Below are 27154 nucleotides of genomic sequence, written 5' to 3' on the forward strand. Positions count from 1 at the left end.
AATAATTTATATTAATATTTCTGATATTCCTCCCCATTTGACTGATAATCTTCTCCCAACTTCTTTCCTTCCCACTTCTCTCTACATATATATATATATATATATATATATATATATATATATATATTTCTATCTCTCCTCCTCTCTTTCACCATATAATCCCTTTTATGATCCCCACACACATAAATACAAACACACACTCAAACACAAAAACATTGTTTATTATTATTAAAATCCATCTTTCAAACAAAGTAGCTATTAATCTGTAAAGAAGTCAAGGTCAATACTTTTGGTGTCAAGCTCCCTGGATTCAAGCTATTAGGTATACATCTCTAGAGAAATAATTCACACCTAAATCCTCTCATTTATCAAAGGAAGATAAGAAGAGCCTATATATCTCACAGTGCAATAGTTTAAACCTCAAGGCCTAGTCACCTTAAACGAAAGTCTAATTAAGTATCATTTCTAATTCCATCTTGAGGTAAATGTTATTTGACAATAAAAATTTCTAGTATATCATTAATATGAAAATTTTACTTCTTACTGATCAAACTTTAAACTTATTGCCTATTAATGAGTAAAAGCAAATTATTTTATTAATAGTCAAAGTGTGTTTTATAGATTTATCTATTCCCTAGCAAGATGGAAATTGATTTTGTATGATCAGTGTCTTTTCCTTGCCTTTAGCCTGATAGCACATTGAAAATCCTCGTATAACTGATACCAGGACTCCTATTGCACTCATGGACAATGGTAGCATCTTTCTCAACATTCAGATATGTGTTTTGACTTTGAGTAGGAGTAGATCTTTACCTAGTGCTTCAGTTCAGTTCAGTTCAGTTCAGTCGCTCAGTAGTGTCCGACTCTTTGTGACCCCATGAATTGCAGCACGCCAGGCCTCCCTGTCCATCACCAACTCCCGGAGTTCACTCAAAGTCATGCCCATCGAGTCGGTGATGCATCCAGCCATCTTACCCTCTGTCGTCCCCTACTCCTCCTGCCCCCAATCCCTCCCAGCATCAGAATCTTTTCCAATGAGTCAACTCTTTGCATGAAGTGGCCAAAGTACTGGAGCTTCAGCTTTAGCGTCAGTCCTTCCAACAAAGACGCAGGACCGATCTCCTTTAGAATGGACTGGTTGGATCTCCTTGCACTCCAAGGGACTCTCAAGAGTCTTCTCCAACACCACAGTTCAAAAGCGTCAATTTTTCAGCACTCAGCTTTCTAAACAGTCTAGCTCTCACATCCATACATGACCACTGGAAAAACCATAGCCTTGACTAGACGGACCTTTGTTGGCAAAGTAATGTCTCTGCTTTTGAATATGCTATTTAGGCTGGTCATAACTTTCCTTACAAGGAGTGTATTTTAATTTCATGGCTGCAATCATCATCTACACTGATTTTGGAGCCCAGAAAAATAAAGTCAGCCACTGTTTCACCGTTTCCCCATGTATTTCCCATGAAGTGATGTGACTGGATGCCATGATCTTCGTTTTCTGAATGTTGAGCTTTAAGCCAACTTTTTCACTCTCCTCTTTCACTTTCATCAAGAGGCTTTTGAGTTCCTCTTCACTTTCTGCCATAAGAGTGGTGTCATCTGCATATCTGAGGTTATTGATATTTCTCCCAGCAATCTTGATTCCAGCTTGTGTTTCTTCCAGTCCAGCATTTCTCATGATGTACTCTGCATATAAGTTAAATAAACAGGGTGACAATATACAGCCATGGCATACTCCTTTTCTTTTTTGGAACCAGTCTGTTGTTCCATGTCCAGTTCTAACTGTTGCTTCCTGACTTGCATACAAATTTCTCAAGAGGCAGGTCAGGGGGTCTGGTATTCCCATCTCTTTCAGAATTTTCCACAGTTTATTGTGATCCACACAGTCAAAGGCTTTGGCATAGTCAATAAAGCAGAAACAGATGTTTTTCTGGAATTCTCTTGCTTTTTCCATGATCCAACGGATGTTGGCAATTTGATCTCTGGTTCCTGGCCTTTTCTAAAGCCAGCTTGAACATCTGAGTTCACGGTTCACGTATTGCTGAAGCCTGGCTTGGAGAATTTTGAGCATTACTTCACTAGCATGTGAGATGAGTGCAATTGTGCAGTAGTTTGAGCATTCTTTGGCATTGCCTTTCTTTGGGATTGGAATGAAAACCAACCTTTTCCAGTCCTGTGGCCACTGCTGAGTTTTCCAAATTTGCTGGCATAGTAAGTGCAGCACTTTCACAGCATCATCTTCCAGGATTTGAAATAGCTCAACTGGAATTCCATCACCTCCACTAGCTTTGTTCATAGTGATCCTTTCTAAGGCCCACTTGACTTCACATTCCAGGATGTCTGGCTCTAGGTGAGTGATCACACCATCATGATTATCTTGGTCATGAAGATCTTTTTGTACAGTTCTTCTGTGTGTTCTTGCCACCTCTTCTTAATATCTTCTGCTTCTGTTAGGTCCATACCATTTCTGTCCTTTATCGAGCCCATCTTTGCATGAAATGTTCCCTTGGTATCTCTAATTTTCTTGAAGAGCTCTCTAGTCTTTCCCATTGGTGATTCTCAATTTAAAGTACATAGTTAATTCCTAACCTCCCACCGTCATTTGAACACTCAATGAGTTCAACTGAGAAATGCATTCTTCCAGTGAGCTTGGTTTTCTATAAACGTTAGCCAGGGTATGTGCTCATAAGTCAGAAAGCATCTTTTTTCTTACTTTAGGTGTTTATTTCATCTTAGTTCACATAATAACAGTCACTCCTTTGTTGATTCAGTATGTATTTATTGAGCAACTAGGATGGATCATGGATATGAGGCTTAAGAATACATAATTATAGAAACAAGGTGTAATCTATGTCTATGTGGAGCTTATTGTATAACAGAAGAGGCAGATGTGAACAGAATAATCACAAAGATAAATATATTTAGTACTACGAAGGAAAAGAATACTCTGCTATTAATAAAAATACACACAGCAAGAGGACTTGAATTAGCAGAAGACAGGGTTGGAAGAGCAGATAAGACAGCAATCTTCTCATGTGTTATTGATGTTTTTGAAGGGTGTACATAGTGGGTGTTATTACAATTATTTTTATTTTTTCTCAAATTTTTATTTTACATTGGAGCATAGTTGATTAACATTATTGTGTTAGTTTCTGGTGTAAAGCAAAGTGATTCAGTTATACATACACATATAGCTGGTCTTTTTCATGTTCTTTTACCAGTTAGGTTTTTATAGAATACTGAGCAGAGTACCCTGCCCTATACAGTAGGTCATTTTAGGTTATCTCTTTTAAATACAACAAACTTATTTTATATGAATCCCAAGCATAGAAGACAGGAGAACTGAGTGTCTGTTAGAATATGTTTCAGTATGTAATCTCTACATTATGATGATAATATCCAGAGAAAGGTAATATTCCAGTTTATATTTCACAAGCTTTTTGTATGTAAAGCAGCATTCTGACAACTCAAGTCTGATTCAAGCTGAAAAGTTATAATTTTGGGAAACAAGTAATTTATACCTTGTAAAATTAAGATTATACATTTTCTGAAAATTTATTTTGTCATCAAACACCATATCCAGCCTCACATGTGAAAGACATAAAATTAATAGCAAGTTGAAATAAATTATATGTATCTTAAAACCTGTGACCTACTACAACACACTTATATTTTTCTTTACTATGTGGGAAAAATCATAACTTTTAAAAAAAGTTTCCTTAAGGCATTTTAAACATTATAGGAAAAATACTAAATTGAGTTACTACTTAAAAATAAGTTTTATTATGGGAGATTTTCATGCAAAGATTAGCAATTTGTATTCACTATCTCTAAAAATTTAGTTAATAAAAAAATGTCCTTGATCTTGCATTTTTGAAGACAACTTGTAGGTTATTTGAAATGAAGAAGTATATGTTGTTTTCACATATTATAAGTTCAGATATTTGATTTGTTACTTACCTTGTCATAATTCAGGGTCTATGAATGTTTGAGTCAATGTTTAAGGTAGAGTGTATACCATCATGAAGAAATCTCAATGAAATTCTTAAATGTTTAAATAAATTATCAAACAACAAATTGATTTTTTGTTAGCAGGTAACTATTCTTTTCACACATATTCTTTCTAAAGAGCATTTATTAATCTGTGCTTGGACCAAGAAAAATAATTTGCAGATTCTTTGAGTGTAGGCAGAGGATGAGATGGTGGGATGGCATCACCGACTCAGTGAACATGAGTTTGGGTAGGCTCCAGGAGTTGGTGATGGACAGGGAGGCCTGGTGTGCTGCAGTCCACAGGGTTGCAAAGAGTCAGACATGACTGAGTGATTAAACTGAACTGAACTGAGTGTAGTCTTATTTTAAAACTCTTTTTATTAATTTTGCTTATTGCATACATATTCAGTTGCTTCAGTCATGTCTGCCAGACCTCTCTGTTCATGGAATTTCCAGGAAAGAATACTAGAGTGGGATGCCATTTCCTCCTCTGAGGTATCTTCCCAACCCAGGGTTTGAAGCCGCTTCTCCTGTGGCTCTTGCTTGGCAGGAGGATTCTTTACCACTGAGCCACCTGGCAAGCCCTAATTTTTTCTCATTAACTTTACTAAAGTACATTACTGTGATTCATAGTTATGTTTTTGTTCTTTAGTTGCTAAGTCATGTCCTACTCTGTTACGACCCCATGAACTGTAGCCCAGCAGGCTCCACTGTCCATGGGATTTCCCAAGCAAGAATACTGGAGTATGTTTCCATTTCCTTCTCCAGGCAATCTTCCCGACCCAGGGATCAAACCCACCCCTCCTGCATTGCCAGGCGTATTCTTTACCCACTGAGCCACCAGGAGCTGGCTGGGACTAAAATCTGTGACTTCACAAGGGTGCACACAACAAAATTTACTAAGAAATAAACTCTGCTCCTTGTACCATCTAAGTTAATTGTTACAAATTTTTCTTCTGTAAAAACTCTACAGAGGCAGTATTAGCAAACATAGACTTATAAATTAAATGACTTTACATCACTGAGGTTAAAAACTTGCCAAAATGTACATACCTTTGAATTTTGTGAACTAAATTGGTGAAAATTCAATTTGAAACTTTAGCTGACTCTTAAATCTATTCTCCTTTGAAAGACTAATATTAGTTCCTAAAATATTTAAATTTATGTAAGAAATGTAAATTTTGACTCATTATTCAAAATAAGTAATTAATTTTGTAATTATAAATTTCAAAGAAAGACATTTGTATTTGTTGCTTATTTTCACAGAGAATCAAGTAGACATTTTATTTTAGCTCAGTTGTGTTTGTCTCTTATCTACACTGATCAATAATTATGAAATCTGTGTAATTACATGAATGTTGTTGAGGAATAATTGTGATGAGATGTAACAGATGTTAAACTATATTTCCAAAATTTAGAAAGAAAGCTTTTGCTTGTTAAATCATTCCCTCTCTCAACTTAGGAAGTCATTCATTGGCACCATGTATGTTTATTTTTTACATCAAAACTTTTGCTAACGTCTCTTCAAAAGAGTGGTTTAATTTAAAAATGAATAATAAATCCTATATATATATATATGTATACATGTGTGCGTATATATATATATACACATGTACATATACACACATATGTGGGCTTCCTCAGTAGCTCAGGTAGTAAAGAGTGAGTGAAGTTGCTCAGTCGTGTCTGACTCTTTGTGACCCCATGATTGTAGCCTACCAGGCTCCTCCATCCATGGGATTTTCCAGGCAAGAATACTGGAGTGGGTTGCCATTTCCTTCTCCCAGGTAGTAAAGAATCGACCTGCAAATCAGGAGACCCCGGTTCAATTCCTGGGTTGGGAATATCCCCTGGAGAAGGGATAGACTACTCACTTCAGTATTCTTGGCCTTCCCTGGTGGATCAGATGGTAAAGAATCTGCCTGCCATGTGGGAGACCTGGGTTAGGAAGATACCCTGGAGGAGAGCATGGCAACCCACTCCAGTATTCTTGCCTGGAGAATTCCCATGGACAGAGAAGCCTAGTGGATTACAGTCCATGGGATCACAGAGTTGGACATGACTAAGCACACACCTGTATATATATATATATCTACATAAGTATATAAGCATGTAGTCCCATTATAGTCCTAGGAAATGAATTACTTTGGGGATACCTGTGGTATTTCCCTTAAATTTTGATTCAAATCTCTATTAAACTACTGAAAATAATTTAAAATTGTGGCTTCCCTGGTGGCTCAGATGGTAAAGTGTCTGCCAGCAATGCGGGAGACCTGGGTTCTATCCCTGGGTTGGAAAGATACCCTGGAGAAGGAAATGCCATCCCACTCCAGTACTCTTGCCTGGAAAATCTCATGGACGGAGGAGCCTGGTCCTTGGGGTTGCAAGGAGTCAGACAAGACTGAGCAACTTCACTTTCTTTGCACTTTCAAGATAAAATTAAATCATTTTCAGTATTTCATTGCCCTGAAAATGTAACATATTTTAAGAATTAGAAAAATACGTTAGTAGCCGCAAACCAGACCATTCTTTAAAATTTCTCAGTAACCCCATCCAGATCTCATATACTCAATAATATAGTCAAGAGGCTACAGCTATTAATACAATGAATTGTTATTGTTTTACGGGGATGGGTAACGCTTTGTTGCAATCATAATTGGTCTTCGTTCTACTCTGAGGGCTTCCCAGGTGGTGCTAGTGGTGAAGAATCTGCCTGTCAATGCAGGAGATTTTAATGACACAGTTCAAGTCTTGGGTCAGGAAGATCCCCTGGAGGAAGGCATGGCAACCCACTCCAATACTCTTGCCTGGAGAATCCCATCTATAGAGGAGCCTGGCGAGCTACAATCCATGGGGTCGCAAAGAATCAGACATGACTGAAGCAACTTAGCACAGCACGAACATTCTGCTCTACATTTGGCAGCTTATTCAAAATACAATAGTCATTAATGATGCTTCTCAAAAATCTTGCATGTAAACATTTCACATAAGTCATAATTGTGATTATGCCTTTCTTCCAGTATTTATTCTTCTAAATTCCTAGCTTCATATTAAAATACCTCCCAAGCTTTGAAAACCCTGCTACTGTTAAAAAAAAAAAAAAGAAGAGAAAGTATCAGTGTATTAAGGGGCAGGAGGGTGAAAGAGAATAGGTTCTCTATCCTGCCAACTGCTCAGCATTCAGTTGCTTTAGAAAACTGGCCTCATAACTACTGTTATTCAGGCCATTAGCAACATTTGCCTTGTTCTGGCCAAATGGAAAACAGCATCATTTGTGAGATGTGGAAACTCGTCTGAAAGAACTTTTAAAAAGCCAATTTTGTATATAACGATTACACATAATAGAATTATGGGAGACCAGTATTGATTATTAGTGGCCTTTCTTAAGATCAGTATGATTTTACAGATGCAATTAGAAGGTTATTGCTGCTAAAGATTGGCAAGTTAATTTATAATTCTTAGGCTAGATTTGTCCACACATTAGTGCTTGGGCAATGTATTTTAATATTCTGTTGTGTCTGCAAGTTTTAATGAATATCAACAGAATTAAAATTTCAAGCCAACAAATGTAGTATCATGAAAAGTAATGTAATAATAGGTTTTAGGACTTCACAAAACAACTTTATTTAGTGTAAATTAGCAATTAAAGATAAACCTTTCAGCAAATGTATAAACTCATTTCATCAATATTTTTATTTTGCCCTTCCTTTGGTAGTGAGTACAAAATATCTAATATCAACCATGGTAGATTCTATATTTTTCAGGAACCAAGTATATATGTGTAATTTTAAAGAAAACATGGTAGTTAACTGTAAGTCAAGTGTAAGTGCAAGTCAATTGTACTGAGTACATTTATGTATTCACACAGAATGTAAATACAAATAAGAAAGGTCAATGGCAATGTGGCAATGATGTAACCATTATTTAAATGGAATTTGTTGATGTCATTCGGGTTTGGGTTTTCTAATCTTTTTTATGAGATGGGTAGGGATAAAATTATAATAAATATGTTTGTAGAAAAGTAGACAGGGACACACATAATAAATGATGCTTGCAAGTCCGAATTTTTAGCAGCAAACATGCAACTCTAATCAACTAATGGAGGCCCCTTAGAGCCAAAGAAAACAATTTCAAAGTAATGTTCTGGCTGAACTGGTTATAATCCATTTGTGTGTTCTACAAAATAGTGGTGCTTATAAAAAGGGGCTGCTGCTGCTGCTGCTGCTAAGTCGATTCAGTCATGTCTGACTCTGCGCGACCCCATAGACGGCAGCCCACCAGGCTCCCCAGTCCCTGGGATTCTCCAGGCAAGAACACTGGAGTGGGTTGCCATTTCCTTCTCTAATGCATGCAAGTGAAAAGTGAAAGTGAAGTCGCTCAGTCGTGTCCGACTCTTAGCGACCCCATGGACTGCAGCCCACCAGGCTCCTCCATCCATGGGATTTCCCAGGCAAGAGTACTGGAGTGGGGTGCCATTGCCTTCTCCGATAAAGGGGCTGAGTTAAACTAAACAATGATGATTGTGCTGATGTCACTTAAAGACTTCCAATAGCGACAGTGAGATAACATTTATGTTCTATGAAGGCTTCAGGTAGAATACAGCATTTAGTTAGATATAACAATGTTCTTATTTAATATAAACATAATGCATCTGGATAGAATCCTGAGATGCCTTTAGGTAAAATGCTCTTATTATGATAATCTTATCAGGCAGCGTGTTTTCAGTTCAGCACTCTATTGCTTTGTTTTTCCAAAATTTAATGAATGCATGGTCTAGTTCTAACTGAAGTGAATTTATTCTTCAGGAAAGGAAAAAAAAAAACAAAACTGTACCAATAAATTTCTAATTCATATACAACCAGTAGTTCCTTGTTTGCTTCTCAAGTTACCCCAAATTTAAAATACTTGATTTCAGCGATGATATTGCTAGAAAGCAAGCAAACAAACAACCAGCTCTGTAATCTTGGTAGATTACATGACAAGCTCTCTTTTCACTTCATGCTCGTGTTCATCCTAAGAAGGTGCAGGACCAATGGTTGAAGGATAGGGGTTTGAATCATCTTTCTTGATCCGGGTTCCAAGCTGATTGTCCAGGCTAACCTACACGCTCCCACTTTTTTGATCACAGTAAGCTACATGGCCATACTGATTTTGAAGAGCATCGATAAATGCAATCAATCATACTTGTGCTTAGGTGAAAGAAACACATTATTTGAATTCATATCTGTGTCTACTGCTCACAGTATGGTACTTAACTGTTCAGAGATTATTTCCTTTACGTGAAGTGCTCTTATCACCACTTCTGAGGATGATTTCAGTATGTTCTAAGTAGGTTTTCACCAAAAATTTATAGAAATTATAGCAGTGATCATATATCATTACAACACAATCAAAATGTGAATAGCAATAAGAGATCTCAGATCTCACACCAATATTTGTGTTTTCTATGCAAATAATAGGAAGTATAATATTTCATTCTTTATATGAAAAATATTTTTAAAAATCTAGGAGAAGAATTTAAATAAAGCTTTGAAAATTAAAACAATTTACTGCAGTTACTAACAATCCTGTTTTTTAAAATTCATTTATTTATTCATTTAGTTAGTTAGTTGACTGGTTAATTAATTTAGTTTCAGTATTTGGTGACACTCCTAAAGGGTTTGTCCTTTACTCTTGGTGTTGTATGACAGAGAGAATAAATTAACCTGATGGTATGGCAAAGTGTTTTGTCGCACTGAAATGTTGGAAGGTGAATTGAGATCATAAATATAATCTGTGTTAACAGACTGAGGTAATAAAAAGCATCTGATAAGAAGAAGAAAGCGGCCTGGAAGATTGTCCATAGTCTTCAACTCTTAATAGCCATGTGAGATGTGCATATCTAAGGGAAGACAAAACATATTCGAAATGAATTAGATTAGTAACATTTATATCAAGGAATTGGGCTGAAGGGTTACGTTCATTAAGTTATTGTCCCACTTGTGTTTTTGCACATTGTGAAGGCTTTGCAATTTATTCATTCATGTTATACTTCACTTAGTATAATTTTGGAACCCTTGAGGTCACAGGTTTTCTTCTAGTCATCTATATTACTAGCAAGATTTCTGGTAGCTACAGCAATAAGTAGCAAACCGTTAGTAAATATTCTTGTTAAATTAATGTCATAAGCTGGGTTCAGAAATTGATTTAAATTTAAGAAGAAGAAGCTAAAGAAAGTTGCAAATATTTCAAGTCAGAATAGATCATGGGTTGGTACTGATCATGGGCTGGTGGTATACGTTGACTAATTGTCAAAAAAATAATGGAGGCTGGGATCGCACTCTTCCACTATGTATTAACCTACAGTCATCTAGCAAGAAATAGCAATTTAGAAAGAGTTTGTACAGGTTGTAAAAAAAAATCACCATCAAAAAATTGTCTTGGTTATTTAAAGTCCAATTACTTCACTTAGCAATTTGTATCTTATGAGTATTTGTCAATGCATATGAATTTATAAATCTGTTCATTTAAACCATTGAAAAAGATATACCATGACTTTAGGTTCAAGCTATGTTACTCTCTCTTGATAAAATTATAAAATCTTTTCAGCAAATAAAAAAGTAACTGTTGGGGAGTAAAGTTTTGAAATTAATGAGCAACTATTATTTAGATCATGGTTTAACAAATAACTTTTAGAATCACTGTTTTATTGTATACCTTATGTCGCAAAACACTAAAACCTTAATATTTTGAATATATATTCCCATTTGAATATTCTACATGTATATCAAACACACACATGCACAAATAAATTCAGGTAAATCTCTTACAAAATGAAAAGAAATAGGAAATTAATGTTATCAATCAGATTTGGGAAGATAATAACAACAACATTCTTACTCTCTTCTGAGGAAACATGAAATAATAAATCCAGTGATAAACTCCCAAAATTTAATGAAAAGGGGTTTTAAAATTTACTCAAAGTAAATTTGACTCAAAGCAACACACCAAATGATCTAATCAGTAGTTTTCTTCAAAGTATGATCCCAGGAATAGTAGTATTAGCATTGCTAGTTGAAAATGCAAACTCTTGACCCCATCCGAGGCCTAATGAATCAAAAACTCTGGGATGGAGTCTCCAGGTGATTCTAATAGGTCCTGATGTTTGAGAACCATTGGCATGGTCATACTATTTAAAGCTGTTGGGATCTGCTGATTTACAGAGGTGGTAGCAGGTGTGTCTCAATGAAGGAAACATTTTCAGGCTGGTCTTCGCTAGATTCCTTATAGTGAATCTTGTAATTAGTTTCCAAAAGACTGGACGGATTGTTGGCTGCCAAATGTGTGTCAGAGGAACAAATGATTCATGGTTAGAGACTCCATCAGGGACGTGGTTCTTGGTCCTGGAAATATTTATTTACCGTTCTTCATTATTCTGTGTAAATCTTTTCTGTGCCTCCCCACAACTAGTCTCTTGTATTTTTCCTTTAAAGACTGCCTAAGTGTCAAATACCACCTCTCTGGAGTTGCCCTGTCTGGTCACTTATGATAAAATAGGGCCATCATAATAGGCTGCCTGTGATAGCCTTCAGCACTTGTCACAATCTGAATGTGTTTAAAATTTAACATCTTTGTTTGTTCTTTAAACTGTCTCTAGAATGTGAACTCCATTTAGATTCTGGTTCACAGATGTATCTTTATCATGCACTTTTTTGTAGAGCATTACAGGTATTTTTTTGTAGGCAAAAATGTAAATAAATATGGCACATATTTATACAGTATTTAATCAGCCTTTTATTTGCTAAGTAGTAACGGGGTCAAATTACACAAGTAGGTGAGTTTAAATCTAGTACAGGGAAATCTTCTCTGTGGAAGCTACTTGAGATTTATCAGATCATTCCTGAAGGGGGAAAAAAAATCAATATAGTTGATATAAGCAATCTAGTTCAGCATAGTCATTTTCTAAAATATTATTAGGTTGGCTTTAATTCAATATAAATGTATACATTTTTATATAAATCTTTTATATTCATATTTTCTATTTCTCTGATTTGACCAAATCCAGCTTAAAAGTCATTTTGCATCTTGAGTAATTGCTGGTTAAGTTGAATTGGGGTTTCAAAACATACTGTAAACAACAATTATTACAAGAACTAGTTTCTTTGTTGATCATATTTTTAAAAATTCTTCTACAGCTCCTTAATATTCTTGAAGTCTTACAAGTTTCCAATCTAAACTGAATAGAAAAAGAATGATTAATGATAAAAACAAATTTAATCTTTTTTCAAATTCCATTGGAAAATAATAAAATATTGCTTTGGTTTCCTTTTTAAAAATAATTCTACATTAATATTCTATGCATAATGAAATCATTTTTATAAGTACATAATTCCTTAGGAAAAATAATCAGTGGAAACTGTTTACTTTAAGTGGTTTATTTTTCCTCTACACAACTTGGTTTCAGAATAGTCACTCAGCTACATAAATTATAAATATTGCTTCTCCTACCCATAGCACATGCAGTATTGTTACAAGCAAAAATCATTGTAATGTAGCGACTCCAGCAAAACTACCAAGTGAACTTTTCAAATGAAAACATTCAGATAGATTATGTATTTATGAATAAAAATAAATTTGCTTTTCAGGGAGTTTGGCCGCTGGAAAGTAAATAACCTTGCAGTTGAGAGAAGAAATTTCCTTGGCTCCCCTCTGCCTCTTGCCCCTGAATTCTTCCGCAACATAAGACTTTTGGGACGTCGACCTACCCTTCAGCAAATCACAGAAAATCTTATCAAGAAATATGGGACACATTTCTTGCTCTCTGCTACTCTGGGAGGTACGGCTCTTTGAAATATTTGTGCCTGTGTATGCTTGTGCATAAAACTGTATAAGTCAGGGAAAAGTGTTGGTTCATCCAAATTGCTGCAGTTTGAATAATCTTAGATTATTCATTAACTTAATCAGCACGTTTATTGAATTACTGCTAAATATCTTGTATGGTGTTCACAAGGGTGAGTTAGAGGATTGTCACTCAGTTTCTGCCTGAAAATAATTTACAATCTAATAATATAGACTAAATATAGGCATAGTTATGATACTCTATAATGCAAGGTGATATGCCAAATTTTGTTTAAATTTGAATAATAAGCATTCTAGTCACAGATGGTACTCTGTTTCAGAGAGCAGGAAAGGTCCTGAAGTAAAAATTAAAATTCCAAAATTACATTTTTAGAGCTATTTTAACATTTCTGATTGTGGTTAATATATGATATGAAGAGAGTATCATATGATATATGATATGAAGAGAATATTTATGTCATTGAAATAAATATCAATGAAGAGGCATAATATGAAAGTAGAGATTAACAATGTTACTTCTTCCTCCATGTGATTAAATATCATTACATGTGTTTTATCATGGTGATATATAATTCAGTATTTTGAATACATGTAAATGATTTGGGGGGAGATAATGTATAATTATCTCTAAATGTCATTTAGAAAATGACATTTTTCTAAAATTTAAAAGTATACCAGAATTCCATATATTTAATAATGGTTTATAGGACTTTAAATAATGTCCAAATATTCCACTTAAAATGGATGTTACTCTTTCCTGTAAAGAGGACCATTGGACAAAATTGGGTAGGAATCACCATGGAAGCAGTGATTCCCTGCCCCCTTGTCAATTTCTCAGGAAGTATATGGAAGACAGACAGACTGATTCACAGTAACAGTGAGGAGGTGTGAAAGACCACCTGCTCTTTAATTTTTCTGTCTTAGAGCATGTATATTTTTCCCTGTTTCCTGCCAGTCCAGACTGCCACCAAATCACATCAGTTTATTTTTCCAGAATATATCCTGTATCAAATTCTTTTCTGACTCCCACCCCAGTGTCCCTAGACAAGTGACCACCATGTTTCTTCTAGATTACTCCTAAGATTCGTCCTTTGCACACATCTTTTTAAAACTTGAGTTGTTTTAACTCAGCCTACAATTAGCCACTTGATATGAAATCCAAATGCCTTTCTGTGGTTTCTTAAGGCACCACATGAATGATCTGCCACTGGCTTTTATCTGAAACCTCATCTGACCACTCTCCTGATTGTGCTTGATTTTTCAGCCACAAGAAAACTTCACATTTTTCTGCTCAAATGTTACTCTCAGAGGGGAGTAACATTACTGATGTTCCCATCAACAATAGTGCCTATAGACCACCAAGAGTCTCTACTATTTCATGATCTCATTTTACATTATTCATAGGATTTATTATTATGTGAAAAAAAATATTTATGTTCTTACTGGTTTATCATCTGTCATTCCTGCATATTTTCTTAAAGACAGGAATCTTGCCTGTATTTGTTACTAATTTATCACCCACAGTTATTGTGGATGGAAAATACCAATGTCTAAATAAAGCATATTGCAGCCATCAAGTCATCAGTCACTGCAGCCACCCAGCTGTGCACCCTGATGGGATTCCTGACAGAGAAAGGAGGATACTGGCCCTAGATAGTTAAAGTGCATATCAGAGGAATGATTTCAGTTAGCTCAGACTCTTGCATCTTCCCATACATAGAAAAGTGCTAAATTCATTAACCCAAACTTCTTTTTAAAACTGAATTTCAGTTTTTTAAACTTTTCTTTAATTAATAGTAATTTTTTGATGTTCTTTTATCTGATTTTTGTTGCAAAACTCCTATGTATCCTGACTCCTCCCTTCTCTTTTCAGAGCAGTCCCACAGAGTTACCTCAGAGACTATCTTCTGGGCTTAGGTCCTTAATTTTGTCCACCAAATAAAACAACTTTCAACTTCTGCATTGTGCAGTTTTTTTCAATCAACATTATAGTAGTGCTGGGCACACAATAAGTTCTCTTTAAATATTTGTTAAATTTTTAAATGAATAAGTGAAACTACACTTTGCTAGGAAGCTGAGACTGCCCAGTCCACTAGATAAATGTCAAAATGATGAAATATATGATAGAGGATAATTGAGATCTAATTCAGGAAGAAGACTGAATGAAAGAAGCAAATCCATGCAGCCAGAATGGGTCAGTTAAACCAATCGATTCAGAATTGGAGAGAATCAGGATAAGAGGGACAGCAGGTGAACCAGGCATGGGGAGGTGAAAAAGGAGAGATCCCTGGACACACTGAAGAACCAAGCCTGCCATGGAACCCTGAGGAATTAAATGTAGAAGAGACAGCTAGTCCAGGCAGACAGAAAAGTTTACTGTAACGCACATGCTCTCTCCATTACCTTCCTCCATAAATAAATAATATTAAATAATGAGATAAAGGGATCAGACAAGCCTGGTGTTGAATCCTGACTTGTTTTTTATTGTAAACAAATTGAGAGACCTTAAAAACAAGTTATTTCACTGCTTTTTATTTTATTTTATTTTTTAAGGAAAAATGGGGGACAGTAATACCTGTGTGACAGGGACACGGGAAGATTAGTGTAAGTGCCATAATCAAGCCATGCGTTTATGTAATTGCTGTTGTTATTACAGCACTGTAGATGGCAAAACAATGACAAAAAATATCCCCATAATCGTGAAAACTGATTCTTTGAAAGTTATGTCTCTTTGGCTTTGTAATGACAATGGTTATTAATACAATAAAATCTGAAGTGAAAGTCAAAATTAAATTATTTCTATCACACCTCCTTTTAAAAAGTTCAGTGTTCTTGCAACACATACTATATACTAGGTTTCATTACATCAACAATACAGAGTTCCCAGAAGAATTTCAAAACATAAAATATATTCTTCAAATAAGAAAGGAAGGAAGTGAAACCAAAGAGATCAAAAGTAGAGATAATTCTCAGGGATATTTTTGTTCCTTAGCAACAAAACTATGGTGACTTTTTGATTTATTTCATTGCTTTGGCCTTATGGGTGTCACATTGATACCTCAAGATAGTTCTTGTTTATATGTTTTTGGCTTATTTTTATAAACATGGTTGATGAAAACCTTTGTGATAAATTACTTTTTAAGGTTGATTATTTGATAATGACAATCTACTTTCTCAAAATTGATTTACTTCAGTTATTTAAAAGTTTTATTCAAGCATTGTCTTCCATGGTGGGTTGGGGGAAAGAATGGAATCATCACCCTCATTTGCCTTCTAATCTCTGACTATCCTTTGGATTTAGTATTCCTGGTATTTTCTGTTGAAATTATTTCTTTCATCTTTAAGTGTTACTTATATTTTCCTTCAGAAATCTCTCTGTTGGGTGATGTTAATAATTTAGCTAAAATGCATGAAATTAGTTTAGTAGCTTAAGGATATAAACTATTAGCAATTAAAATGTATACTAGGTTAATTTCAACCATTTTTAAAATTATTGCTATTGTAATGACACTCTTTTGTGTTGCTATAAGTGTATTTTAACTTCATATGTTTTACCTGACTGAACATGAAATTGTATTACTCCATTTCTTAAAAATGAGACTGGTGGTGTTTAACTTGAGTAAATTTTCTTTCTCTCTCATTAAATGACCAAGACTGAAGAACAACTCTAATATTAACACTGAGGATATCAGGTATACAAGCAAGATATTTTAAATAAAAAGCCAGGTTTTAAAATTTTATTTTTATGGTTTAATTGAAATATAGTTGATTTGCAATGTTGTGTTAATTTCTTCTTTACAGTAAAATGATTCAGTTATACATATATATATATATATATATACACATTCTTTTTAATGTTGGTTTTCATTATGGTTTATCACAGAATATTAAATACCATCCTCTGTGCTAGACAGTAGGACCTTGTTGTTTATCCAGTCTATATATACTACTTTGCATCAGAAAATTCATTACTTTATAAATAGATGCTTTCTAAGTAACTAGATCTTCAACTAAATTTAAACATTTTTCAAAACAAGTTGAGTGTAAAATACTCTCTACCAGCATTAAAGTGATGAAAAGGAGATAAATGAAAAATGTCTTTTTTTCCCAAGAGTTATTTAGTACATCATATTATTGACTTAGACATAAAACTTGGGATAGGATATTCGAAGCCTTTAATGGGATATTTTATGATAGAGAAGTCAGTGATTAAATTATCTTCCTATAGGGGAAAATAAATTATAAAAAGCCTTCTTCAATATATATCATTTTCTACGTTTGTTTCATCTTATAGCTTCCAAACTATTTTTCAATATAGCTATTTAGCTTGCTTCTATTTGGGATAATGATATCTAAACTCCATCACAGTTTAAAAATCTAAAATAAGCTACTAAATTTAAAGAATCAATCTTGGAAAAGATTGCACTCCTGGGATATATTGATTTCTAGCTATGGAATATATTTCTGGACTGTTTTTATAAAATATTTCATTATAATATAATCTATGACAAACACTGAAATAAAGTGCCTCTGTGTACTGAATACAGAAATACCGAAAAAGGAAAAAAAAATGAGTGAATGGAAACAAAAAGACCTTAACATTGTTGAGTTTACTGAGCAGACAGAGGGTGTTCACTAATAACAGGTCAGGATTCTCTATCAATAGAAAAGGACAAAGGATTAAGGGAGATGAAAATCAAAAATTAATTAAAAATTGATAAAAAAATGTTATAGCAAAATGTTTATAGTAGTTTTAAATATGACCTGGGCCTCACCTCCACAGTTGCAAAGACTTGTCCAAGCAGTCATATGTAAAGCTCTGAGCCATCCACAGTCACTGGAGAATGTGAACACCTCCTGGTGAAATGGCTCTTTAAAGTCTAAGGAGGTGAGAAGCCAACCACAGCAGGTGCTCTGTGTTCCCTAAAGCACATCCTAAAGAGGAAGAAGAGGAAGGGGTGGGGTTACTGACTCGCAGGTCCTTCCCAACACCCACCAGTCCGTCAGCTCACACCTCTGCGGGCAGGGTCTGGAATGTGGACTCAGTGAGGAGAGTTTAGGCAAAATAACTTCCCTCCAAAGTACTCTTTTTCTCAGAGATGTTTTTCTTATTGGACCAAAATTCATTTTACAAGCAAATGGATTATATATTGAGATTTGTTCATTTACAACTTTAAAGGTTTTTTTTTTTATTCTCAGCAACATAAAAACAGTTCTATTTTGATTTTGAATGCACAGAGTTTTAAAAGCCATCATTAATTTTATAGCAGAAAGAGTTACATTTTTTTTTCTTGCAAGTTTGCTTTGAAATTTTTTTTCTGAAAGTGCTTCTTATGAGAATGTATCAGAGACTACCATATGGCTCAATTTAAAGCATTTTGTCAGATATTTAATTTTACTAGCTATAGAAAATATTTTCTTCATTGTTGGAGTGAAAAAATGCATGATTGAAATGCAGACTAATATTAACTTACTAAGGTAATTATGTAAAATAAATACTGTCTCAGTGACTATATAGTATATAATTAGCTATATCTGCAAGGTAGTTTATTTAGCTCAAAAATTTCTTGATATATATTTTATGTGTATGTATATTTGTCAAAGAAAAAAACAGAGGTCAGTAAGCTGGGGTATGATAGAATATTAGTTTAATTTTTTTTCTTGCATTTCTATAAGTATGGAAATCCAAATATCCTCATTTAATTTCAGAAATGCTCAATTCTCACTTTTCTTTATGCAAATTATATTTTGTAGAAAATAGTCAAAGATAGTTTGTAATTCTATATCATGCACCATCTTCTTTCAAAATAGATTGATAGCTGTCTTTCTCATTTTCACTGTCTCTTCTTAGGAGGCATAAATTCCTTTTATTTTAGTTTATCTATGATATAATTTAAAGAAGTTAATCTGCCAAGGTATGTATTAGTACATATAATTTATCATTTAACCAAATAGAAATAATTACTTGAAAATGCATGGAACTATTTCTATGTATTTTCAATTAATTAGAAATGCATAGTCAGTTGCATTTCTAATTAGAATGCATATTCTCTTCAAGAAAAAGTATTGAAAGAAAGAAAAGAACAATTTTCTGAAGCTTTATACTCCAAGGAATTATTAAAATAATGACACTTCCATATTTGTATTTAAGACTGAATACTACTTAAGATTAGTTATATCAGTTCATCTCTCTGTCATTGCTCTGTCTCTCTCTTTTATTCTTTCATTTCTATCTCTGTCGCTCACATTTCTCTGGTGAAAAGAATGAAAACTTTGAAATTAAAGTAATATTGTTAATTCACGTGTAATGATTATAAGGCAGTTACCTACTAAAAATGACTTGAGCCCATTTATAAAAATCATAATAAAGATAACAAAGAAGAAAATGAAATTAAATTTGCTATGTCAGTTGATCTTAATAATGGCATTCCTGGCAACTAAGTCAAAAGATAAATGCTGAGTTTTAGAATTTCATAAATACAATTATATTTATTCTTGTTTTTCTGTATAGCACTTTAATAGGACAGATAAATCACTTGTCCATTTATTTGACAAATATGTACTGAGTTACCTATAAAAGCACAAAGATTCAGGACCTTTCTTAAAGGAACACACAGGTCACTGATAAAGACAGACATTTAAATTGGTAATAAATTTTACTGTGGTTGAGAGCCTCATTACTTGAGGCTGGTCCATGATCCAAGAGCATCAGCATCACCTTGGAACCTGTTAGAAATGCAGAATCTCAGATTCCATCCCAGATTAATGAATCAGAATCTACATGTTAACAAGATCTCCAGGTGATTTATATGCACATTAAGTCTGAACAGCACTATTTAGAGTATCTACATAAATTTCAACTGCACTTAACTGCTCCAGAAATCTCACTTCTGAGAATCAATCTTACCAAAATAATAGCAAGAGTCTGCAACTATACATAACAAAAATGTTCAGTATAGCATTGTTTGTAAACTTCTCCATGAAACATTTATTTCACTCAGGGTGTATTCTGTTCCATCTCTACTTGGAACTATATGTTTCCAGTTACTTTTTTATTCATGTCGTTATTCAATAGGGACTATTGTTTCTGGGCAATTTTGTTTAGAAATTTTTCTGACAACTTGCGGGGATAACTGTTAATAAGCATAAGGTCAGTTGCTTTCTTTTAGAGTGTTTTGTAAAATATATTATGTTTTTTGTCAAAGCTGTATAAGTCTAGCTATTTTCTTTGCAAAATATCTTGCAGATGCCAACTGGTATTAAGCCAACATGTCTATTTTTTACTGTCTTTATATATTTGAATTTGCTGCTTATCAGAAGCCTGTTTTTTCTAGATTTTCCCCTTCTATTTGTATCTAAAACCCTGTCTTTTTTCTACAACACTATGTTAGTGGAAAGATACATGTCTTCAGGGGATATACCTTTTAACACAAAAAGCTAGGAAACAATGATCATTAGCAGTGAAAGTAAACACTGAAAAGTGAAGTAAAATTTAAAAAGACAGAGATACTTAAAATATAGTAACACTTGGAGAATTTTTTAAGGAATGAAAAATACAAGGAATAATATGACCTGTTACTACCAAAAATAGGATAACAATTTTGAACTAAAACAATACATCAAAAGTAAAACCTACAATTATATTTAAACTGTATTTGCACTGGTTGTTCCTGTTATTCTACGCTTATAGCAGTTTTTGATACATGAAACTCACACAAAAGCAAAATAGACATTCACTGTAAGATTTTCAAGGATAAGAAAGCTGAATGACTGGGAAGATATTTGCCATAAATGCACTTTTTTTTTTCACCTGGGTGGAATGGTATATATTGGAGTCAGTATACTAGTCCATGGGTAGTAGCAATGTTAAAATAAAATACAGCCAACATCCAAGAGTTACCGTCATCTCAGTTAAAAAAGAAATAACCTCAAAACTCAGTGCACTGCAACTACACAACACAATACTGGCTGTGTCTCCCCAGTATTATGTCTCGTCAGTATATATGGATCCCGTGCTCTGAGTGTCTGCTCATTCTGGGAATCAAGTTGAAAAAGGCTCTCATTGGAACATGCCATCTTACTGGCAGATGGCAAAGGCATAAAAAGAAAAAATGAGCATAATAATTTCTGATGTGTTTCAAAACTTGTACTGAATCATGGAACATCTGGCTCTTATGAAGTCTGCTGACCTCATCATTTTCTATTTTCGATATCAAGTTAAAGGGCAGCACTCACTTTTCTTTACAATGGACCGTTAATTCATGCATGGGCTTCCCTAGAGGCTCGGTGGTGAAGAATACCCTTGCCAATGCAGTAGAGGCAGGTTTGATTCCTAGGTCAGGAAGATCCCCTGGAGACGGAAATGGCAACCCACTCCAGTATTCTTGCTTGGAGAATCCCATGGACAGAGGAACCTGTTGGGCTACAGTCCATGAGGTCACAAAGAGTCAGACATAACTTAGTGACTGAACCACAGCAATACATGTGTGCATGTTTGCATCCATGACACAGTTAAAATTGCAAATAATAAACTACTGCATTTTATTGATTTATCTGTAGATTCTGTTACTCATTCTCTTTTCCATTGCTTCTGGTTGTGAAATTTTGAAAAAGCTAAAAGCTTTTATGTAAGCTAAAAGCTATATATGTAAGAATGCAGGTTGAGAAGATCCAAGTGAAAAGGTAATAGAATGAAAGTTCTTTCATTTCTGTTTCTCCTGGACACAAAATCAACTCTTGAAAACCAGGCCAGAAAAATACATAATTGTGAGGTCCACAATATAGGGAATATACCTAATCTTACCCTATGAACTAACCCTAGGATAACATTAAAGTCATGATTTTTTTTGCGGTTTTACAGTCCTCTGTTTTGTATTCTCTATGAAAGCAATCTTCAGTATGTGCTTTTAAAGTCCATAAACCTCCACAGCATTTTAGTTGTAAAAGGCACAGCTGCATGATTTCTATGTGAAATAATCACATCTTTTTATATCTACAGTCATTAATCCTTTTCACTTTCTAATGGACTCAGAATGTTGAATCACTTGGAAATCACATTTAGTTTTTACAAAATGGGTGGATGGCCTTTGGCACTCATGTCATGCTTATGAGCTACAGCTGGCTTTAAAAATGTGAATGAAAATTACTTTTGAACACACAATTTTGGTTGATTGAATAATATATCACTTTTCAAATCTGAATATTTTTACATAGAATTGTGATGTACTTATGTATCAGTTCTCTCAGTTCAATCACTCAGTCGAGTCTGACTCTTTGCGACCCCATGGACTGCAGCACACCAGGCCTCCCTGTCCACCAACTCCCAGAGTTTACTCAAACTTATGTCCATTGAATTGGTGGTGCCATCCAACCATCTCATCTGTCATCCCTTTCTCCTCCCACCTTCAATCTTTCCCAGCATCAGGGTCTTTTCAAATGACTCAGTTCTTTGCATCAGGTGGCCAAAGTATTGGAGTTTCAGCTTCAGTATCAATTGAACATTCAATTGATATCTAATGAACATTCAGGACTTCTTTCCTTTAGGATGGACTGATTGGATCTCCTTGCAGTCCAAGGGAATCTCAAGAGTCTTCTCCAACACCACAGTTCAAAAGCATCAATTCTTTGGTGCTCAGCTTTCTTTATAATCCAACTCTCATATCCACACACGACTACTGGAAAATCCATAGCCTTGACTAGATGGATCTTTGTTGGCAAAATAATGCCTCTGCTTTTTAATATGCTGTCTACCTTGGTCATAACTTTTATTCCAATGAGTAAGCATCTTTTAATTTCATGGCTGCAGTCACTATCTGCAGTGATTTTTGAGCCCCCCCAAATAGTCTTTCACTGTTTCCATTGTTTCCCCATCTATTTGCCATGAAGTGATGGGACTGGATGTCATGATCTTAGTTTTCTGAATGATGAGCTTTAAGCCTACTTTTTCACTCTCCTCTTTCACTTTCATCAAGAGGCTCTTTAGTTCTGCTTCACTTTCTACCATAAGGGTGGTGTCATCTGCATATCTGAGGTTATTGATATTTCTCCCAGCAGTCTTGATTCCAGCTTGTGCTTCCTCAAGCCCAGCATTTCTCATGATGTACTCTGCCTATAAGTTAAATAAGCAGGGTGACAATATTCAGCCTTGATGTACTCATTTTCCTATTTGGGAACCAGTCTGTTCCGTGTCCAGTTCTAACTGTTGCTTCCTGACCTACACACAGATTTTTCAAGTGGCAGGTCAGGTGGTCTGGTATTCCCATCTCTTGAAGAATTTCCCACAGTTTATTGTGGTCCACACAGTCAAACGCTTTGGTGTAGTCAGTAAGGCAGACATCGATGTTTTTTGTAACTGTCTTACTTTTGGAATGATCCAGCGGATGTTGGCAATTTGATCTCTGGTTCCTCTGCTTTTGCTAAAAGCAGCTTGAACAGCTGGAAGTTCACAGTTCTCATATTGCTGAAGCCTGACTTGGAGAATTTTGAGCATCCCTTTGCTAGCATGTGAGATGCATGCAATTGTGCGGTAGTTTAACATTCTTTTGCATTGCCTTTCTTAGGGACTGGGATAAAAACTGACCTTTTCCAGTCTTGTGGCCACTGCTGAGTTTTCCAAATTTGCTGACATACTGAGTGCAGCCCTTTCACAGCATCATACTTTAGGATTTGAAATAGCTCAACTGGAATTCCATCATGTCCACTAGCTTTGTTTATAATGATGATTGCTAAGGCCCACTTGACTTCACATTCCAGGATGTCTGGCTCTAGGTGAGTGATCACACCATCGTGATTATCTGGATTGTGAAGATCTTTTTGTACAGTTCTTCTGTGTATTCTTGCCACCTCTTCTTAATATCTTCTCCTTCTGTTAGGTCCATAACCATTTCTGTCCTTTATGAAGCCTATCTTTGCTTGATTGTATTATATTATATTTTCCTCAGTTTTTCTTAGAATATTTGTTATTTTTCTTTCATTTATCCTAATATACAATAATTATATAATAGAATATCTATGCATAGGAAATTCAAAAAAATGTTTATCAATTTTTAATTTTAGTGTATTGTAATCAGTAAGAGTACATCATAAGAAACACTGGGCTGGATGAAGCACAAGCTGGAATCAAGATTTCCAGGAGAAATATCAATAATCTCAGATATGTAGATGGCAGAAAGTGAAGAAGAACTAAAGAGCCTCTTGATGAAAGTGAAAGAGGAGAGTGAAAAAGTTGGCTTAAAGCTCAACATTCAGAAAATGAAGATCATGGCATCCAGTCCCATCACTTCATGGGAAATAGATGGGGAAACAGTGGAAACAATGGCTGACTTTATTTTTCTGGGCTCCAAAATCACTGCAGATGGTGACTGCAGCCATGAAATTAAAAGATGCTTACTCCTTGGAAGGAAAGTTATGACCAACCTAGACATTAAAAAGCAGAGACATTACTTTGCCAACAAAGGTCCGTCTAGTCAAGGCTATGGTTTTTCCAGTGGTCATGTATGGATGTGAGAGTTGGACTATAAAGAAACCTGAGCGCCGAAGAATTGATGCTTTTGAACTGTGGTGTTGGAGAAGAGTCTTGAGAGTCCCTTGGACTGCAAGGAGATCCAACCAGTCCATCCTAAAGGAGATCAGCCCTGGGTGTTCATTGGAAGGACTGATGTTGAAGCTGAAGCTCCAATACTTTGGCCACCTGATGCAAAGAGCTGACTCATTTGAAAAAACTCTGATGGGAAAGATTGAGGGCAGGAGGAGAAGGGGTGATAGAGGATGAGATGGTTGGGTGGCATCACCGACTCAACGGACATGGGTTTGTGTAGACTCGGGAGTTGGTGATGGACAGGGAGGCCTGGTGTCCTGCGGTTCATGGGGTCACAATGAGTCAGACACGACTGAGCGACTGAACTGAAGTGAACTGACCTGAATCAGTAAGTGTGTTAAAGAAAGTTATCTGGACATTTGATAAAGAACAGTAAGACAGATTTAATGCATGGGGCCTCCGGCAATTGAGTTGTATAGCAGGGGAGATTGTGCTTAATTATGAGCAGAGCCAGGAAAATGGTGCATTTGGTCTATGAGCAGAGTAGAAGGGTTGGTAGATAGAATATTACAGAGAAGGCAGAGTAATTCTTTTTAAAGACACCTAACAGGAATCTTTGGAGAAGGCAATGGCACCCCACTCCAGTACTCTTGCCTGGAAAATCCCATGGACGGAGGAGCCTGGTAGGCTCCAGTCCATGGGGTCGCTAAGAGTTGGGCACGACTGAGCGATTTCACTTTCACTTTTCACTTTCATACATTGGAGAAGGAAATGGCAACCCACTCCGGTGCTCTTGCCTGGAGAATCCCAGGGACAGGGGAGCCTAGTGAGCTACTGTCTATGGGCCGCACATAGTCGGACACGACTGAAGCGACTTAGCAGAAGCAGCAGCAGCAGCAGCAACAAAAATCTTGCTGAAGGCAGACCAGGGTTACCAAATGTCACCAGGGAGATGGTGATGGATGCAGAATTTGGTCAGCTATTAAAGATGATCAGATGTTCAGGCTAGGGGATTCTTGCTAAAGTGACTTGACAGAATTCTTCCTAAAGTTGGACTCGCACATGCCTATAGAAAGAGTCTAGTCAAAAGAAGCTCATATGAGTTTGTCTTGAGTCATCAAGGAGAAAAACTTTCTCAACTGATTTATTTTTTCAAACTTTTGAAATTTGCTAAGGATTTTTTAATGGAATATATGGCCAATATGTTCTATGTACTGTTGAGAAGAAATTTTCATTTCCTCTTTATTATTATAAGGTTTCATATTTCACTAGATGATCTATCTTATTAAGTAGGTTTTGTAGATCTCTATTGTTACATTTTTACCCCACGAATGTATCTAGGTCTAGGAAACATGTTCTGGAGTCTCGTAACATTGTCAGCGTATGGATATTTTAACCTGTATCTTCTGTGTTCTACTTTATGAAAAGTGTTTCAGTTAAAGCAGATTTGCAAGTTTTAGTCTTTAGCACTATTCAGTCTATTTCGTTTTCTGATGTAATAATTTTGACCTGAAGAGATGATTAATTTTTCTTTCTTTTTTATTTACTTTTATCAAGATATCTTTTTCATTTGGTTTTTAACTGTTTTTTGTTTGTTTGTTTGTTTTTTTCTGTTTTTAAGAAGAGACACTGTTTGCTGTCTTAGTCTGTTCAGGCTGCTATAGCAAAATACCAAAGACTGGGTAACTTGTAAACAGCAGAAACACCTTGCTCAACGTTCTGGAAGCTAGAAGTCAGAGATCAGAGTGCCAAGATGGTTGAGTGAGGGCTGTCTTCCACTAACAGATTTTTCCTTGTATATTCTCATTGCAGGAGGGACAAAGAATCTCTTGGTAGACTCATTTACAAAGCATGACTTCCATTCCTGAGGGCTCTGCTCTCATAAGCCAGGCATGTCCCACAGACCCCACCTCCTAATACCATGATCTTAGAAGGACAGAATTTCAGCATATGAATTTTGTGAGACACAAACATTCAGATCATAGCGCTTACATGTGTCATGGAGCTGCCTTATGACTTCTTAGATCATAAGAAGATAATGGCACTGACCTTTCTGTCTCTATGTGCAAGATGTTTGCTTGGGTACATGTGTGAGTTGGTCTCAGATTCAGTGAAACAAAACTTCCAAACCAGTTCATCCTTCCATTCGAGGGTAAATGGTTGCTGCTTTTTTTTTTTTCCCCCTTATAGTATTTGACATAAATATTTCTTTTTGCTTTCAGATGTTCCCATCTGAAGTCTGGTTACCGTGCAAATGACTTAATGCTGTTGATAATTTGATCCACTCGTTTATATATTTGAAGGTCTTTTTTTTTTCCTTCTGTAATTCTAATCTGCTTGATTTCCAGGATATGTGTGTGTGTGTGTGTGTGAGCACGTGCACACGCACGCACATGCACACACTCAGTTGTGTTTCACTCTTTGTGACCCTCCGGAATGTAGCCCACCAGGCTCCTCTGTCCATGGAATTTTCCAGGCAAGGATATAGGAGTGAGTTGTCATTTCCTTCTCCAGGGGGTCTTCCAGACCCAGGGATCAACCCACGTCTCTTGCATCTCCTGCTTTGGCATATGCTGAGTTCCAAATACAAACTGAGAATGCTACTTTCTGAAATAACATTGTTGACACATTATTTCTGATAGCAATTCACCTTATCTCTTGCAGAGAAGTAGAAACTGTCACTTAGAATTAGATGGTCACTAGACTGTGTCATTTTAAAACTGGCATTATTTTTAATTTTGAGAAGACAAACAAACTCTTCTTCTGCTAGAAATCTTATTTGGTGTT

General features: G+C 35.5%; 1 protein-coding gene across 3 annotated transcripts in view; it reads left to right on the forward strand.

Annotated features, from left to right (window-relative positions):
- BRINP3 (BMP/retinoic acid inducible neural specific 3) overlaps nucleotides 1-27154 on the forward strand; it is a 489588-nt gene that overhangs the window by 232995 nt on the left and 229439 nt on the right. For all 3 annotated transcript variants that reach the window (XM_061382185.1, XM_061382186.1, XM_061382184.1), the window contains exon 3: nucleotides 12618-12808. In XM_061382185.1, coding sequence (XP_061238169.1) covers nucleotides 12618-12808 — 191 coding nt within the window. The remainder of the gene's footprint in view (nucleotides 1-12617; nucleotides 12809-27154) is intronic.

Source organism: Bos javanicus, chromosome 16, assembly GCF_032452875.1.
Source record: "Bos javanicus breed banteng chromosome 16, ARS-OSU_banteng_1.0, whole genome shotgun sequence".
In the NCBI taxonomy this organism is placed as follows: Eukaryota; Metazoa; Chordata; class Mammalia; order Artiodactyla; family Bovidae; genus Bos; species Bos javanicus.